General features: G+C 36.4%; 1 protein-coding gene across 1 annotated transcript; it reads right to left on the reverse strand.

Annotated features, from left to right (window-relative positions):
• Positions 1 to 12,956: 12,956 nt before the first annotated feature.
• On the reverse strand, positions 12,957 to 15,166 carry LOC122319124 (ABC transporter G family member 4-like). Its single transcript, XM_043137043.1, has one exon. It carries the CDS (start codon positions 14,972 to 14,974, stop codon positions 13,130 to 13,132), a length of 1,845 nt encoding a protein of 614 aa, XP_042992977.1. The 5' UTR covers positions 14,975 to 15,166; the 3' UTR covers positions 12,957 to 13,129.
• Positions 15,167 to 17,111: the final 1,945 nt, after the last annotated feature.

Here is a 17,111-nt window from a genome sequence, read left to right on the forward strand (position 1 = left end):
GTTCTACATAGAAGCTGTTACATGACATAATAATTGACATATATGTCTGAAAAGATCAATAATGATTATGATTATTTGCGCATTTGACCAAATTAATACTTAGAAATTAGTTTGTTGCAGACCATGAAGACCTCATTATTAGTGATTCAAATTGGTTCATGCTCAGCCAAGCATTTTACCCTCTAATAAACAACTGCAATAAAGTAGAAGAAAATATGTACTTAATCACTCATGGCAAAAAATGAATATTATTGATCAAATAGTTTGTAACAAATACTTTTTTGCCAAGACTATTTGTACATGCCTGATAATTATTCTCGGCAATATTGGGTGTTCCTAGAAATACCTTTTTTTTGGCTTCTTTATCATGTACAAAAAAAATACTTTTACTAACTATGTATGTACATGATAAATAAAAAAATAAAATAAATAAATAAATAATTCCCGCCATAATGAGTGTAAGAAATACTTTTTTTTGACCTCTTTAGCATATAGGAAAAAATACTTTTACTAACCATATATATATACATGGCAAAAAAGAATTTTCCACCATAATGAGTGTAAGAAATGACTTCTTATAACAATTGTGTTTCTTGCAATAAAGTATTTTCATCAAAATATATATTCAGCAAGTAATTAATTATTATGATTTACATTCATGAAAAAGTTTTTATCCACAGAAATAGTTTCCTAGAAAAACTTTTCTCGTACCAAAGGGAAGGGAATTTCCTATCAGCAATACGCATCAAAAATAGCTATTTCTGACGAATAATTTAGTTAGAAAATACTTTTTCTGTGGGCGAAAGGTGCCTTGAATCAATATTTATTTCTACGGAAAATATATATACTTCTTACGATCACCTACCGTCAAAAATAATAGTAATTTTCACGAGAAGTAAGCTCATAGCTAAAAGCTCTATCTGTTACCACATCATTCCGGGGAGTTAGCTATGGCAAGATTTGTCAAGAAAAACTTAATTCCGGCACAAATAGATACTAATTGCAACGAAATCACTCATAGGAAAAATCACTATTTGTTATTATAAATACATATAAATTTATTTTAAAATTCAAACTTATCTAAACTTATTTTAGATAAGTCTCATAAAATTTACTTTATCTCAACTCATAATTATTTATAAAGAACTTAATTTATTTTATTTTAATTCAGCTCAACATTTAACTGGGATCTAAAAGCTCATAGAAGTGCGTTGCCACGGCTAATGATTTGGCAGCACTACCAATAAGTCAAAGGAAAATGATTTTTCAATGGGAAGGAGAAGATTGAGCAGAGCTCCTCTCTCATGTCCAGCTAGATCGGATTTGGAAATTTCTTGCTGAAGATGGTCGAGATAAAGAAGAGAAAAAAGAAACTGTAATAAAATGTTTTATGATTCAATCAACGATGAAATTTCTCAAGTAATATATATAAAAGCTACTTAATTCACGACAAATCCTTGAGCTATATATATATAAATAAATAAATAAATAAAAAATACTACTTAACTCTCTTAATAATCAATGTTATTATTTAAAATTACAGCTCGAATATTTTAATCTTTTTTAATTTTTTTTTTATTTTACTTAATAATTAAAAAAGTACTCATTAATAAAGTTATATATTTTTTAATTTTTTAATAATTAAAAATTTTTAAAAATATTTTTAAAAATAATAAAAAAATAAAAATTACTATTTTGCTGTAAATTACAAATAATAGCACCACTCAATAAAAAATCATGAGGTTGAATAAGTTGAAAGAGACTACTAAGTCCACCGATCCTTTTTATCGAGACATTTTATTGACAGTACATTTTGCTTCTTCTTTTTTTTTTTTTTAAGTATTTTTTAAATTCTCTTAAATATTATTTTTTAATAAAATTTACAAACTTATTAAAAATCCTTTTAAAAAAATAAAATACAAATTGGTAGAAAATGTCGGTACACTTTCTCGGTGGTTTATCATTTTACAAAGTTTGTAATTAATTGGAGGAATATTCGTAATCGGACGTTGCTACGTCCACAGAAGATTTCCACAGAAATCTTCTACCGATCACTTCATTTCCTTTTTTTTTTTTTTTTTAATTTTCTTTCAACATTTTTTTCAACTATTTAGATATTTTTAAAAATAAAAAAAAATCACATATTCATTTAAAAACACTTACTTAATCATTAAGCAAAAAAAAAATTAAAAAAAAATTAAAAAAAATTTCGGTAAAACATTTCGGTAAAAAATTTCTGTAGATTTAGTGTTTTCCATTCGTAATCTCCCATCACAAGAAAAGGATGCTATTTGGTTTCCGTTAGGCAATCAAGTTTAGATAAAACCCAAGAAGAGCCCAGGTGGACTTTGTAAAGTTGTAAACATTAAATGACAAAAACTACTCAGAAATGAAGAAAAGATTGACCTTTGTGGAATGGACCCCGCGTAAGAGTATAGCAGCTTTCCAAATCTAAACGAACAAAGAATTTCAATTTGTGGATAAGTATACTGTATATCAAATACTTCAAACAGATCAACGTCTCTGTATCAGCAAATCAATGGTCAAAGCTGAAACGTAAATATTACCAGATACAGATATACTTTCCCCTGCTAATTATTATTCCAAGGATTAGGCAATTTAGCCGTAGTACGGTTTCTGCTTCTGGGAGGGAGGGGGAGAGAGAGAGAACGACAAACTAGTAGTGGAAATGCAATCTTCGAATGGAGTTATTTTTTTTATTCGTCAGAGAGTATTCATCAAGGTGTAATGAATTTCTTTTCTAATTTTTTATAGCAGGAATCGTCTAGAGAATTAATTACTAGATCTGTCGCAATTCATATTATTGGTTACCTCGGATGCCAAGAACTTTAGTCTGTGCTCCGTCTCTTCTATGGCAGAAGCATTTTCGGCATTATCTTTCATTCCGTCTAATAGTATTCCGAGTTCTGATGGATTTGGTTCGAGATTTTTTAAAAGATATTGGGAAGTAGTGAAAGATGATGTCTTGAAAGCTATCTGTTATTTATTTTTATTTTTTTTCCAAGCAACTTCCAAACATTTTTACGGCTTAATTCTCTTCTTGCCTTAATTCCAAAGGTTGATATGCCTTTGGGTTTTGATAAGTTTAGACCAATTAGTTTTTGCTTGGTATTTTATAAAATTTGCTCTAAAATCATTGTTAATCGCTTGACAGGTTTCTTCTCAAGAATGATCTTGTGGGAACAAGGTGTTTTTATCCTTGAAAGAAGCATATTTAAAAATATTAGCCTTACGCAGAAAATGATTCATTCCATCTATAAGAAGGCCCATGGTGGAAATATCATATGCTTAAAGTGCACATGAAAAAGGTTTATGATTGAGTGGAACGGAATTTTCTATTGGAGGTCCTTCTATGTTTTGGTTTCTCTCTATAGCTTTCTGATCTTATCAAGGCTTGTATCTCGACTCCTTGGTACTGATCTATTATGATGAATGGTACTACAAAATGTTTTTTCCAAGGAGATCATGGTTTGCAACAAGGCGATCCCCTCTCACCCTATATTTTCATCATATTACAAGAAGTTATCTCTAGACTGATCAAGCAAAGTGTGATGATCCGTTTTTACGTGTATTTTCACTAAATGGTTGTTTTTAATTTAATTAATATATTGGTTTATTTATTTTAAATTAATGTATTTTAAATTGGTTTTAATTTATTTGATGTTGTGTTTAATTTATTTTAGTCGTTTTACGATTTTTAATATCGTTTTTGGCGGATCAGTTTTTGGTCTCCGAAGTAAGGATTGGACCTCATTTCTTTTCTTTCCTCTTTTTCTTTTTCCCTTTTTCCTTTTCTTTTTCCTTCTTTTTCTTTCTTTTTCTTTCTTTTCTTCTTCTTTCTTCTCCTTTCTCTCCCGCGTACGCCGAACAACCTATTTTTCTCCTTCCCGTCGCCGCCCCTTTGACCGCCCAGTTCTCCGCCGTCCGGCCACCGTTTGGTGCACCGTCACCACCATTCTCTTCCCCTTCCACCAGAGATCATCTCCACCAATTTTCAGAGCCATCGGACCAGCCGTTAGCTTTCGAGAGCCGCCGGAAGTCGCTGCACCTGCTCTGTTTTTGCCCCTATCGCCGGTTGTTTTCGCAGCCCAGAACCGCCGCTCGCCGGCAGCGTGGCCTACACCACCCACCCAGTTTTCTTCCCCTCTCACCGGTGAACATCCCCACCAAGTTTCACCTCCATCCGAGCCACCGTTAGCCACCACGAGCTCCTCCAAGCCATACGGTTTTTCACCGATTCCGGCGCCGTCGCATCACCTCCGGCCACCATCTTTTCACAGCTTCTTCCCCTACCTCTTGCCAACCTAAACCACTCATTTCTGGCCTCGATCCGTTTCCGGAGCAGCTCCCACGAGCTCAACTCCGTTCAGCCCCTTTTTGGCCTTCGACTGCCATTTCCACCACCACCCACGGCCAAAACTCATTTCCTTTAGCTTCATAAATATCTCAAGACCTTTCCCTATCAATTTCGTGCCTTGGTTTGTCTCCGTTCGAAAATGGGTAATTTATTACCCACGGCAACAGTGTAAATTACACTGTTACGTTACTTTTCTTCCGCCGTTTGCAACGCCGCAAGCTTTCTAAAATTACCATATAGCACTGTAAGTATTTTCCAAACCCTATTTTCATATTTAAATATATATTGCTCATTCAATAATTTTTATCTGCTGGTTGGTTGATTCCGGACTGAGTCCGAGGAGTTCGGGGGTCGGATGGATGGAGGACGGAGTTGCTTGTTTAATTGATATATGTTGGTTGTTTATTTTGGTGCATTGATATGGCATTTACATGGTGCATGCATGTGTGTTTTTGTGTAATTGTGAAAAGCCTGTTTATTGGCGTAAGTGGACTTACGGGTGCGTGTGTATCACGACCCCAAGCCGGGATGGGGTATTATCCCGGTGGAGCTCCTCTGGTCACTTGGGAGCGGAATAAACTGAGTGATGTCTCCTGGGTTGTCGCTGGGTGACGACGGGAGCGGGGGCTAGGGGTTGCTTGGCTACGAACGCGCCGGGCGCGGAACCGGGCATCGCCCTACGCACCGACTCCGTGGCCCTTCGCTGGTGAGGGCTAGAGGATGCTTGGCTACGAACACGCGGGGCGTGGAACTGGGCATCGCTCGTTAGGTGTCACATGCGTAGTGGTACTCTGCAGTGTGGCACTGGAGCCAGGGTGTGCGGATGACCCCTAGGAGGAGGTCATGGTGCATGCAGATAAAAATGGTTTTTGGTTTGAGACGGTTATAGAGGCCAAATGTGACTTTTGGCGTGGTTTTTGGAAAAGATGTGTTTTTGGGTCAAATGGGATTTTTGGCGTGTGTGGAAAAATCATGTTTTATGGGATTTGTGCATCGGGCATGCTTCATGCATTTTGTTTGAGTTTTATATGCTTTTTATCTGGTGGTGTTTGGGTTTTACTTACCTGCGGTACCATTTTTTTTGGTTCCGTAGCTTTTGGTGCAGGTTTTGAGGATGAGGAGGAGGAGGCTGAGCCCGAGGGTGCGGCTCCGCCGGGTTGCTGATGTTATGCTTTATATTTGCTTTAAAATTGTATTTGTGTTTTTGTAATATTTTATTTATGTATGTTTTAAACAGCTTGTATTATATTAAGAAAGATTCTGGTACTTAGTTATATGACTTTCTTTATCCGCTGCGTTTCCCTTGCACATTTGTTGCTTTTACACACACTTGGCACACGTCGTTAGGGTGGTGACCAGTGATGTCATCATCCGGACGTCTCGATTTCCCCGTATCCGTGCGTGGGGATTTGGGGGCGTCACACAAAGAGTGGTGACAAAGAAATTTGGTCGATTCTCACAAAAATTTCCTATGGCACGTAAGAGATCGCTACTATGGAAGACATGTTTTTCGGTAGAAATTTTTCCTTTTAAGTATCTGGGGTTACCTATTTTCTTGGGAAGATTAAAACATGTGCACTTGGAAGAAATGGTGTCTAAAGTCTAGAATAAAACCACTGGATGGAAGATGAAGCTTCTATCAGCAGGCGGAAGACTAATCTTATTATGGCATGTTCTATCAAGTATGGCTTTTCATCTTTTTGTTGTTTTACAGGTCCCACAATCCATCATTAAAGGCCTTCACCGAATGATGTGCACATTTTTTTGGGGGGAGGTAAATGGTAAATGGAAGAAAAAATGGGCAGGCTGGAAAACCATTTGTAGACCGTTTGAGGAAGGTGGCTTGGGTTTGAGGCACCTTGATGATATGCAGCAAACCCTGCACACTAGGTTTGATTGGAATCATATTCAAGGTAAGGTAAATCTTTATAGGCAAATTTTTTCAATGAAATGTACGTAGGTTTTAAGCCTTGGACCTTGACTAATGCAACAAGGGGTACAAGATTTTGAAAAATGATTGTTAAAAGCCTCCCGATTGTCATGAATAATTTGAAGTAGTGTATAAAGGAGGGGAATGTCTTCTTCTGGTATGACAAATGGTGAGATAGTGGTCCTTTAATTGATGATATGCAAATCGTGGGTCAACCTTTACTCAAAGTTAAGGATTGTAAAATATCTAATAGTTGGGATGAGGATTTGCTTGTGCTATTAATTGGTCCAATCAATGTTGATGGGATTTTGGAGGATTTAAAAAATAGAAAACCGAGCTTGGACGTGTTGATCTAGACAAAAAATGAAATTGGTTTACTTTCCACTAAATCAGCTTAGGACTATGTTTATATTAGGGGTTGCACCTTAGAATGGCATTCATGGATGTAGCATAAAAAACTTCCTCTTAAAATGTCTATCAATATGTGGAAGGCTTGGAATCAGCCCTGAGTGTGGATGATCAATTTCGTCGTATTGGCAATCCTATTACTTCTAGGTGTGATTGTTGTGCAAACGGCAACTATGAAGATCAGAACCATCTGCTTTTTGCAAGAGAATTTGCAAGCAAGGTTTGGCATTATTTTGGAGCTCTTTTTGGTTTCCCACTCAGTCATACCTGGAAAGAAACCGTGTTGATTTAGTTTCACCGCGCGAAATCCTAGACTCAAGTTGGAATAATAGTGAGGATTTTACCAATGATCATCACAGGGAGAATTTGACAGAGAAGATGTTTGGCACGTAAGGAGGGATGGTTTGAGTCTATTACAAAAATTATGCATTCCATTTGCTAGTGGATTGGTCTCCTATGTCGTGATATGCATAAAATTTCTCACCTCACCCATTTTGATATGCAGATACTGGAGAGCTAACAAGTTCCGCCTGTGTTTCCTTTGGAATGACGATGTAAAGCTATTGCTTGACAACATCTAGCAGTTGGTTGGTTTAAGTTAAACACAAATGGTAGTAGTATGGGCAATTCGGGCGCCACAAGTGTGGGTGGGATCATTAGGAATGATCATGATATTTTAATACATGCATTTTCTTCTTTCATTGGCACTTGTTCTAACAATAAAGCAGAGCTATTAGCACTCCTTCAGGGTCTCAAGGTATATAAATTTTTGGGTATTAATTACGTTGAAATAGAACTTGATTCTATCATTGTGATATCTTGGTGGAGGAGTAAAAGATGTGGGGTGTGATATTTGGAGGTTTTTTGGGAGGAAGTTCTTGACATCATGAATTCCATGGTTTGTTTTGTGCACCACATTTTTAGAGAGCGAAATAAAGTGGCAGATTGGTTGGTGAAGAAAGGAGCTTCAGGTTCAGATTTGGTTTGTTCCAACTTTGAGGAGACTCCTCAAGTGCAGTGAGGTTTAATTTGCATGGACTATTTAGGGATGCCTTCATTACATCTAAGATAGTTTCCCTTTATATAAATTATTGTATAGGGTTGTTTTCTTAGGTTTTTTTTTTTTTTTTTTTTTTTTTTTTTTTTTTTTGTGTTTAGTATTTTTTTGGTTTTATTTTAGTTTTTTTTTTATGCATGGGATTTTTTTATTGAATATGTGTAAATTCCAAGTGTACCCTGATTGTTACCACAATATTCCTCCGCTATAAGCGAGAGCTATCAATAAATTGAGATATCATCCTCTTCTCTAAAAAAAACAAAGTGAGAGAGAGACACGTGGAGTAATTACTCATTTAATGATGTCTAAAATATTCATAAAACAGTAATAAATGCTTTAAGGTTCACTCCATGGATCTAGAGGTGGGCAGCGGGGCCCCAGGACGCTGCTCCGCCCCGTTCGCCCCGCCCCCGCATATGCGGGGCGGGGCATCTGCACCGCAAGGGCGTGGTACGGGGGCCCCTGCCCGTATGGGTTGCCCCCCAGTGGAGGTGGGGGACGGATACGGCCTCCCCCCAGTCCGTTTTTCCCCCGGCCCACCCCATTTACTTATATATATAATATATATTATATTATATATATGTATATAATAAAACCAGTTTATATATGAAACAGTGCCATTTTGTACATGACAAAACGGCACCGTTTCATCTATAAACCCCCAAATCAATAACCCACTAAATGAAATGACACCGTTTTGTCCATTATAAAATGGCGCCGTTTCATTTAGTTTTAACAAAAAGTTTAAACCCCCTCCCCCCCCCCTCCCCCCCCCCACGTTGCCCCCTCCCTTTGGCAGTTTTTCACTTCTTCTCGAAATCTCTCTTTCTCTCCTACCCAAGTACCCGTTCCCTCCTTCCTCTTGGAACGAGTCCTTGGAGTTGCTCTCATTCTCTCTTCTCTCTCGCACGACGCACGACGCCGGACGCATGCCGCACAGTACAAGGTAAGTTAGCTCGTTCTCTCCTTTCTCTCCTTTCTCCGTTGATTTTTATTTTTTTTTTATTTTTTATTTTTAGTTTTGATTAGAGATTGGAGGAAGGATGGGTTGAATTGGAGATGGAGGATGAGATTTGTGACTTGTGTGCTGTGGATTCATGATCATTGTGCATGTGTATTGACTGTATTAGTGTTAGGGTTTTCTTTTCTTGCTGTGATTGTTTCGGATTTCATCTAAATTAATGATTTTTCATGTAAATTTCATTATATTGAAAACCCCTAAATCAATTTAGGGGTTAGGGTTTCGGATTGGAACCCTAAATTAAATTAGGGTTCCAATCCGAAACCCTGAAATAATTGAGGACTTTCATTGATTGAAACCCCTAAATCAAATTGATTGAAACCCCCAAATTGATTTAGGGGTTTCAATCAATGAAACCCCCCCCCCCCCCCCCCCCAAAAATCAATTTAGGGGTTTCAATGAATTGGTTTGGGGTTTCGGATTGGAACCCCAATTTAATTTGGGGTTCCAACCTGAAACCCTAATTTTTTTTTTGGGTTTCATTGATTGAAACCTCCAAATTGATTTAGGGTTTCGGATTGGAACCCTAATTTAATTTGGGGTTCCAATTCGAAACCCAATTATTTTTTTTTTTGCGTTTCATTGATTGAAACCACTAAGATGAAATGGTTACTAACTTACTATCAACCCTAAATTATTTATTTATTTATTATTTTATATTTTATACTCTTTTATACATGATATTAAATACTTGAATGACATTATATATGATTTTTAATAATTTTGTGGATACATGTTAATTGAGGGGTTTCATTGATTGAAACCCCTAAAGGTCTTTTGATGAAACCCCTAAAAAAAAAATCCAAAAGATGTGTGGGTCTACTATTTGTATGCAGTTTTTTATGATTGTGTTGGATTGCACTTTGAATTTTTTTTTTTTTTTTTTTTTTTGTGTTGGAGAATCATGAATGTTTTCGGATTTCAGTGATAGCTCGCCTGCCCCAGCCAACAACCCTACCCCAGAACCTAACCTTACTCCTACCCCTATAACGAGTACACCTTGCCCTGCCCTGAAGCCCACACAGGGCAAGAAACCTGTATCCATAGTTTGGAAACACTTTACCAAACTAGAGGGTAGTGACCCCAACAACCCACAAGGTAAATGTAATCACTGTGGAAAAATGTATGGATGGTACTATAAGAACCATGATATATCCCATCTGAAGGTCCATTTAGAATAACAATACAAGAAGAGTTTAATTTTAAAATCCTTAGTAGAGAAGGGTCAATCTAAACTAGATTTTAAAATGGCGGATGAGAGTAGTAGGGTCGGGGGGCCAACATTGAAGGGGTATGCGAAGTATAACCCCAATGAGTGTAGAAGGAAGTTAGCTCGTATGATTGTTATGGACGAGCTGCCTTTTCAGTTTGTGGAGGGTAAAGGGTTCCAAGAATTTGTCCAAGAGTTAGAACCGAGATTTGTACTTCCTTTTCGTTACACTGTGGCAAAGGATATTAAGAAAATGTACATCCGTGATAAAGATGTTTTGAGGGGCCAATTGGCGAGTTTGGTAGTTTGTCTCACTACCGATACTTGGACTTCTATCTAAAATATGAATTACATGTCGTTGACTGTGCATTTTGTTGATGCTGGTTGGGTTTTGCACAAAAATATTATTAAATTTTGTCAAATAACTGATCATAAGGGTGAGACGATTGAGAAGGCTTTGGAGGCCGCAATAAAGGAGTGTGGGTTGGAAAAGGTTTTGTCTGTGTCAGTTGATAATGCGTCGTTTAATGATGTCGCCTTGAGATATCTAAAGAATTATCTTAAAGATGCAAATAAGACATTCTTGGGTGGTGAATATTTGCTTGTTGGATGTGTTGTACATATTTTCAATTTAATTGTGACTGAAGGGTTGAAATATGTTAATGACTCGGTTGCACGAGTTAGAATGGCTGTGAAATTTGTAAAGTCTTCTCCTTCTAGAATGCTGCAAAGGCTGGGGGCATAACATCGAAGAAGGGTTTTTGTACTGATGTTCCTACCAGATGGGACTCAACCTTCTTGATGTTGGAGGGGGCCCAAGAATATAAGGCAGCCTTTCAATTATTGGGTAATGAAGATATCCAATATGTCAAATACTTTGATGAGCACGGGGGATTACGAAAGTCTAATGATATGATGATGATTGGGTGGTAGTTTTTATTTTCGTTAATTTTCTTGGATTATTTTACGATGTCACATTGAATATATTTGGTTCTTTGTACCCTAAATCCCATAGGTTTTATCAACAAATATGTAGGGTTAAAGAAGAATTAAAAGATATGCATAGGAGTTCCAATGAAATGATGAGGGGGATGACAGTGACCATGATGCTAAAATATGACAAGTATTGGAGAGATTTGGCTAGAATGAATATTTTGTTATATGTGGCTGTTATTCTTGATCCTCGTCTGAAAGTTTCAGGTTTGTTATATGAGTTGGGACTTGTTCACGATCAGGTATGGACTGAACTTATTGGTGAATTGGCCTGAGATACCCTGAAAAAATTGTATGATGAGTTTAATGCAATTAAGGGTGGTACTACATCCAAGACACATACACTGACCCCAACGCCTTCTACAGATACCGTGACCGGGCCTCCTACAAAGAAGTGCAGAATGCCGTAGACTAAGACACTCGCATAGAATCCCACACTAGTCCATCAATCTACAGAGATGGTTTTTGAGTTAAACAACTATTTGTCAGCGGATATGGTCCAAAATAATGATGATAATTTCAATATATTAGGATGGTGGAAGAATGCCTCAAAGAAATATCCCATCATTTCTGAGATTGCTCACTGTATTTTGGCCCTATTAGCACCGTTGCCTCAAAGTCAGCCTTTACTACCGGATGTCGTATATTGGATCCTTTCCGTAGTTCATTGTCTCCAACATCTGTAGAGGCATTGATATGCACACAGAGTTAGACGATAGGAAAGGATATTCATATTTTGGATATTTTAGATTTTAAGGAGATTGATTAGGATGGTGATCAGTCTGGATTTGGACCACCTGGTAATTGTTTTTATTTTATTATTTTAATTTACTTATATTCATTTCGATTTCATCGTTATTAATTTTAATATTAATTTTTGTAATACCACATGAGACATCTAGCACCTCTGCAACATAAAAATGTGCTCAAGCCCGGGCCACCCCAAGTGTCACACCCCTTGACTCAAAGACAAGCCACAGCTGACAAGCCTCTTTAGAATATTCAATTTTTAATTATTTATTCATATTTTGTATTCAATGATTTGTAATATTGATACAATATCCTTTGGATACTTTTATGTTCGTAATTTTGTAATTATTTAATCTTTCAATTTTGTAATAGCTTAGTTATTATTATTAGTTTATTATGTATTAGACTTTTAGACTAGTAACTTTTATTAGCCATAAAATCAATTATCATTCATAACACTTTTTCTTTTTAATCTGGTTTTTAAATTTTTTGTCTTTTTACTTATAATTTTATGGGCTGAAAAATGAAAATGGCCTACAAACTTTTTTGGGACAAAAAATACAACCTTGTGGGCCATTTTTAGCCCATTGCTGAGGTTTCTAGGCCAAAAATGGCTCAGAAATAATGATTCTGGGCCAAAGGCCCAGAAGGGGGTGCGGCGGCGGTGGGGGGGGGGGGGGGGGGAGTGGGCGGACAAATTGCCCCCCCACACCGTACCCTGTCATGCGGGACGGGATACCCCACCCCACACACCGGGGGCGGGGGATGGGAAAAAATTTCCCCATCCGCCCCATGGGGCGGGTGGGGGGTCTACCCGCACCCTAGCACCCCTACATGGATCTATCTCTTTTTCATTTCATACATTACAAAAACTTAAGAATATCTTTTTCCCAAATCTTTTGAAAAGAGGAATCCAATTATTGGATAGATAGTGCTGTAGTTTTGCTTACAAAGATCAAACATCAATCTTTTGAAAAGAGGATAATATATTTGTGGCTAAAGCATGTTACGTAGTGCTTTTTCTTCAATAAAAAGTATACCCGGCGTAACTACTTTAATTGATAAATTAAAGGATACATAGAAGAATTGGTGCATGTCTATATCAAACATCAAATCGTGAGTCCTATTCCTTTAACCTTGCGATAAGCCTCCAAAGCATGGGAATTCTGGAAGATTTGGTATTTTCCGTTCACTGTAGTGGGATAAAAATGCCAATTAAACAGTGGGGGTAAATTCTTGAAGGATCAAAGCACGGGAACCCCTTCAGTCATTTTTATCAAAAGTGAAGCCTATCATGGAAACATTACATGCATGGGTGCTTCAGTTCTTGAAAAACAGATGAAAATAAAAGTAAAAATAACTATATATTAAAGAGTTTTGTATCACTTTTTTGATCTTGAAACCCTTCTGATCAAAACCAGAAAGCAAAGCACGCGATAGAACACAAAGAAACCAACCAAGATGTAAATATTCGTCCATCTATGCCCCTCATGGAGCCCTCTCGTCTGCAACACATCGCTGCCAGTCACCATGCACTCTTTGTTCTCTTCGTACCATATGAAACACCTCGAAACAAGGCAAGAATACTCATTGATGAGTAGGGCATCAAGCGCATACTTGTACATTGAGAGGAAATGCATGAAAAGCCAGTACTTCGGCATACTTTCTGAGGAGATGAAATAGCCAGAGAAGAGAAAGAAAGCCCCTAAAAGTATTGTCACGAGCGAAGTACCCGCGATGTAGTTTGGAGCAAGAGAACTCAAGAAGAGCACGAAAGAATTCGCCATCAGAACTATGACCCAGATAACCATTACAAAGTAAGCAAAAGCTTGCCAAGAAGAACAAAGACCGACCAAGAAATAAACCGAGACCGAGTATATGATTGCGATGGCAAGCAAGTAGGGCAAGAAAACGAGGGTGTTTGCTATCAGGTAAGAAGAGATTCTATAAGCACCACTTGACGTTTCTCTCAAAAGTATTGGCCTTTCATTGATGAAGATTGGAAGGGTTTCAGTTGTAGAAGAGAGAAGGAAGGTGAGAGTGAAAGCGAAGAAACCGAACCTCTTTTCAATGCCTTGCTTGCCAAAACCAATATTGATGTAAATTGTTCCCAGAACAAGACCAACGACAAGAGCTTCCAATGTGTTGGTTAGAAGAAGTTGTCTGGTTCTGTAAATGATCTTCCAAAACCTGCTATAAAGGGTTAGGATCTCATGCACCCGAGAGCTCCTATATTTTACATTTTTTGCATCCCCATCAAGAGAGGAGGTGGAATTATTGGGTGATGGAGGGAGTGATGGTGGTGTGAAGGGTTTAAGCTCCTTGAGTTGGTTAAGTACTTCCATGGCGTATTCTAATGCATTGAGCTGTGGAGGAACATTGAAGTCATTCGAAACCAAGAAAGACTGCAGTGAAGAAAGCGTCCCATGATGCACCACAGTCCCTTTTGATAGCAAAAGGATTCTGTCAATGGTGGAGAGGATTTTGAAGCTTGGTTGGTGTATAGACAAAACCACAGTGCGGTGACGGGAAGTGGCAATGGATTTAAGTGTTTGCATCACGTTGAAAGCAGAAGAGCTATCAAGGCCTGAAGTTGGCTCGTCAAGAAGCAAAACTGCAGGGTCATGGAGAAGGCTTAGGCCTATGGAAACGCGTCTACGTTCACCACCCGAGAGGCCATGAGCAAGCCTGGTGTTTGCTAAATGCGAAAGCCTGAGCTCGGTCAGAAGAGAGGAAACAATGGCGGAAATATCAGATGTTTTTGGGACATGCACTAGGCGAGCAGCAAAGGCAAAAGTCTCGTAAACAGTAAGTAAGGGAAGGCAGGCATCGTGCTGAGGGACATAGGCGGAGAGTTTGCGGAATGAGGAAGGGTTGACGGGAGAAGAGTTGAGAAAAAGAGAGCCACTTGTGGGTGAAACTCGGGCAGCCAAAATGTCTAAGAGGGTGGATTTTCCAGCTCCGCTGGGGCCAACAATGGCCAAGATTTGAGAGGGATATGCAGTGAGGGAGACATCACGGAGGATGTAATTAGTGGGAGGGAGTGTGGAGCAAGGTTTGAAGAAGAAGAAGATCAGGGGTGCAATCGTTCTAGTAGTACTGGAAATATTGGTGCTTGATTTTGTGTAGAAGATTGAAGAGGCTGTTAGTTTGTAGCTCTTTAGGGCCAGCGCCGGCGCCGGAGGCGGCAGCAGTGGTGGTGGCGTGGCTGTAGATTGGTCTTCCATTGAAATGGCCGGTGATGGGAATCGGGATATTGAAGCTGGGAGAGTAAGGGAAAGGAGAGGGAGATGTGGGGAGACGTGTTAATGGGGATTATACTATCCATGAGTTTGGAGTATATTGTTGGTGGAATTAAGATAAGAAAAGAAAGAGAGAAAGAAATAAAAAGTTTTTGGTGGGCTGTCCCAACGACTTTGTAGAATTTAATTATGAAATTGGAGACAATAGAATTGGAGTAATAACGTACGTACACAATGATCATAATTCATCATGAGTAAGTTCACGTACGGGAAAATGCGAACAAGAGGAGATATATTTAAGTTTTTATTTTTATTTTTTATTTTTTATTTTTAGTTTTGTTATTTACAAATTGGTATATGTTTCCCATAATATTTTGATCCAAACACCTTTTATAATTACAAGAGAGATAGATACAACATGAGACTACACTGTAATATTTAGGTTTGGTTTGGCAACATAAAATTTTTATCTCAAATTTAAGATGTTCATCTCATTATTACAACTTTATCAAATTCTCATACAAAATATAATAAATAATTTAATTTTTTCTTAACTTTTTCAAATCTTAAAATAATAATAATATTAAAATATAATTTTTTAATATTTCATCTTAAGATTCAAAATTTTTATCTCACTTACCAAACCGAACCTTAATGTAGGGTCTACATTATATCCTAGTATAAATGAGATGTTATATTTATCTATTTCCAAATTGTAAAAAATATTCGAATTAAAAAGTTGTAGAGAATCTCGATCCGTAAAGGCACTATTTAGAGGTTGTTCTGATTCAGAAATCATTTCATTTCATCTCTTATAATTTTTTTAAATTTTTACACAAAATATAATAAACCATTCAACTTTTTCAAATCTAAATTCAACTTTTTTAAATTTCAAAACAATAATAATATTAAAAAAATATTAATATTCTAACAAAATTTTATTCAATTTTTAACTTTCATCTAAAATCTTCTCATTTCATCTAAAAAATAAAACATAATTTAATTATTAATTGATGCATTAGGTGATCACATTTGCAAATGGATTACCTAAATTTTCTAATAAATAAATAAATAAAGATATTAATATTAACAAATATTCTTCTATCATCTCAATTTTGGTTGACATGTACATTTCAATTAATATTTCTGACGTTGTATATAGAATTATTTGTACATATCTCTCGTTGGTAAAATCAATTAATGCATGTGTACTAATCGTAATTGGCGTATGTATGTGCGTCAATATCAAAGTATACATATTACAAAACTTTCTTTTTGACGTCTACGACTCTCATTATTTGTAACTTCTCAAATAGAAATTACGATTGATGTCCGTATATGAAACTTCCCTTTCCAAGACTACTTGGTGTACAAGATTCTTACACATTTAAGCATATGGAAACTACATATTCTCTTGAATGAGTCCGGCAAGTATAAACAGACAATAGTCTTCAATTTGACGATGACTGCTCGAATTGACAACAATTCATCCGAGAATAATGTTATTTGTCATCTTTTTAATAATCATTAATTCATTATCTTTTGACGTAACATTCAAATAATTGATAAATAAATATAAATAAATAAATAATTTTTCAATCGTTCATTTTAAACAATATTAAAAGATTCCATTACATACAATGCGTACTTATTGATGTGATATTTTATATTAAAAAAATTATTTAGTCAATCACATTAATAAAATAAGTAAAAGTGATTATATATAGAATTTTTTATATTAAAATATAATACAATTAAAATAAGAAGATCAATAGCTTACTATGAGCCAAATAAAATGCATATTATATGCATTGCTTGAATGATCTTATCTAAACTAGTTATGACTGTTACATGTACAGTAATAATAATGCAGTTGAGTTGCAACCCTTTATTTTTAAAGAAAAATCTAGTTATAAACATAACTGCATATTAATATATATGTTAATCTAATGTGATTAATCAAAAAATATATTTTATTAAAAATAATATTAAATTAAATTTTAAATATAAATAAATTAATATTAATATACAGATTAATATATAATTTTATTTATACTAATTGCAAGTTTTGTTTCCCTTTCTTTTTCCAAGGCACAAGACTTTTATGTAATCGGCGAAGTAA

The sequence above is a fragment of the Carya illinoinensis genome, chromosome 8 (assembly GCF_018687715.1).
Source record: "Carya illinoinensis cultivar Pawnee chromosome 8, C.illinoinensisPawnee_v1, whole genome shotgun sequence".
Classification (NCBI taxonomy): domain Eukaryota; kingdom Viridiplantae; phylum Streptophyta; class Magnoliopsida; order Fagales; family Juglandaceae; genus Carya; species Carya illinoinensis.

Excerpts from the sequence above, each read along its gene's own strand:
- LOC122319124 (XM_043137043.1), bottom strand. The coding sequence starts at position 14,974 with ATGGAAGACCAATCTACAGCCACGCCACCACCACTGCTGCCGCCTCCG.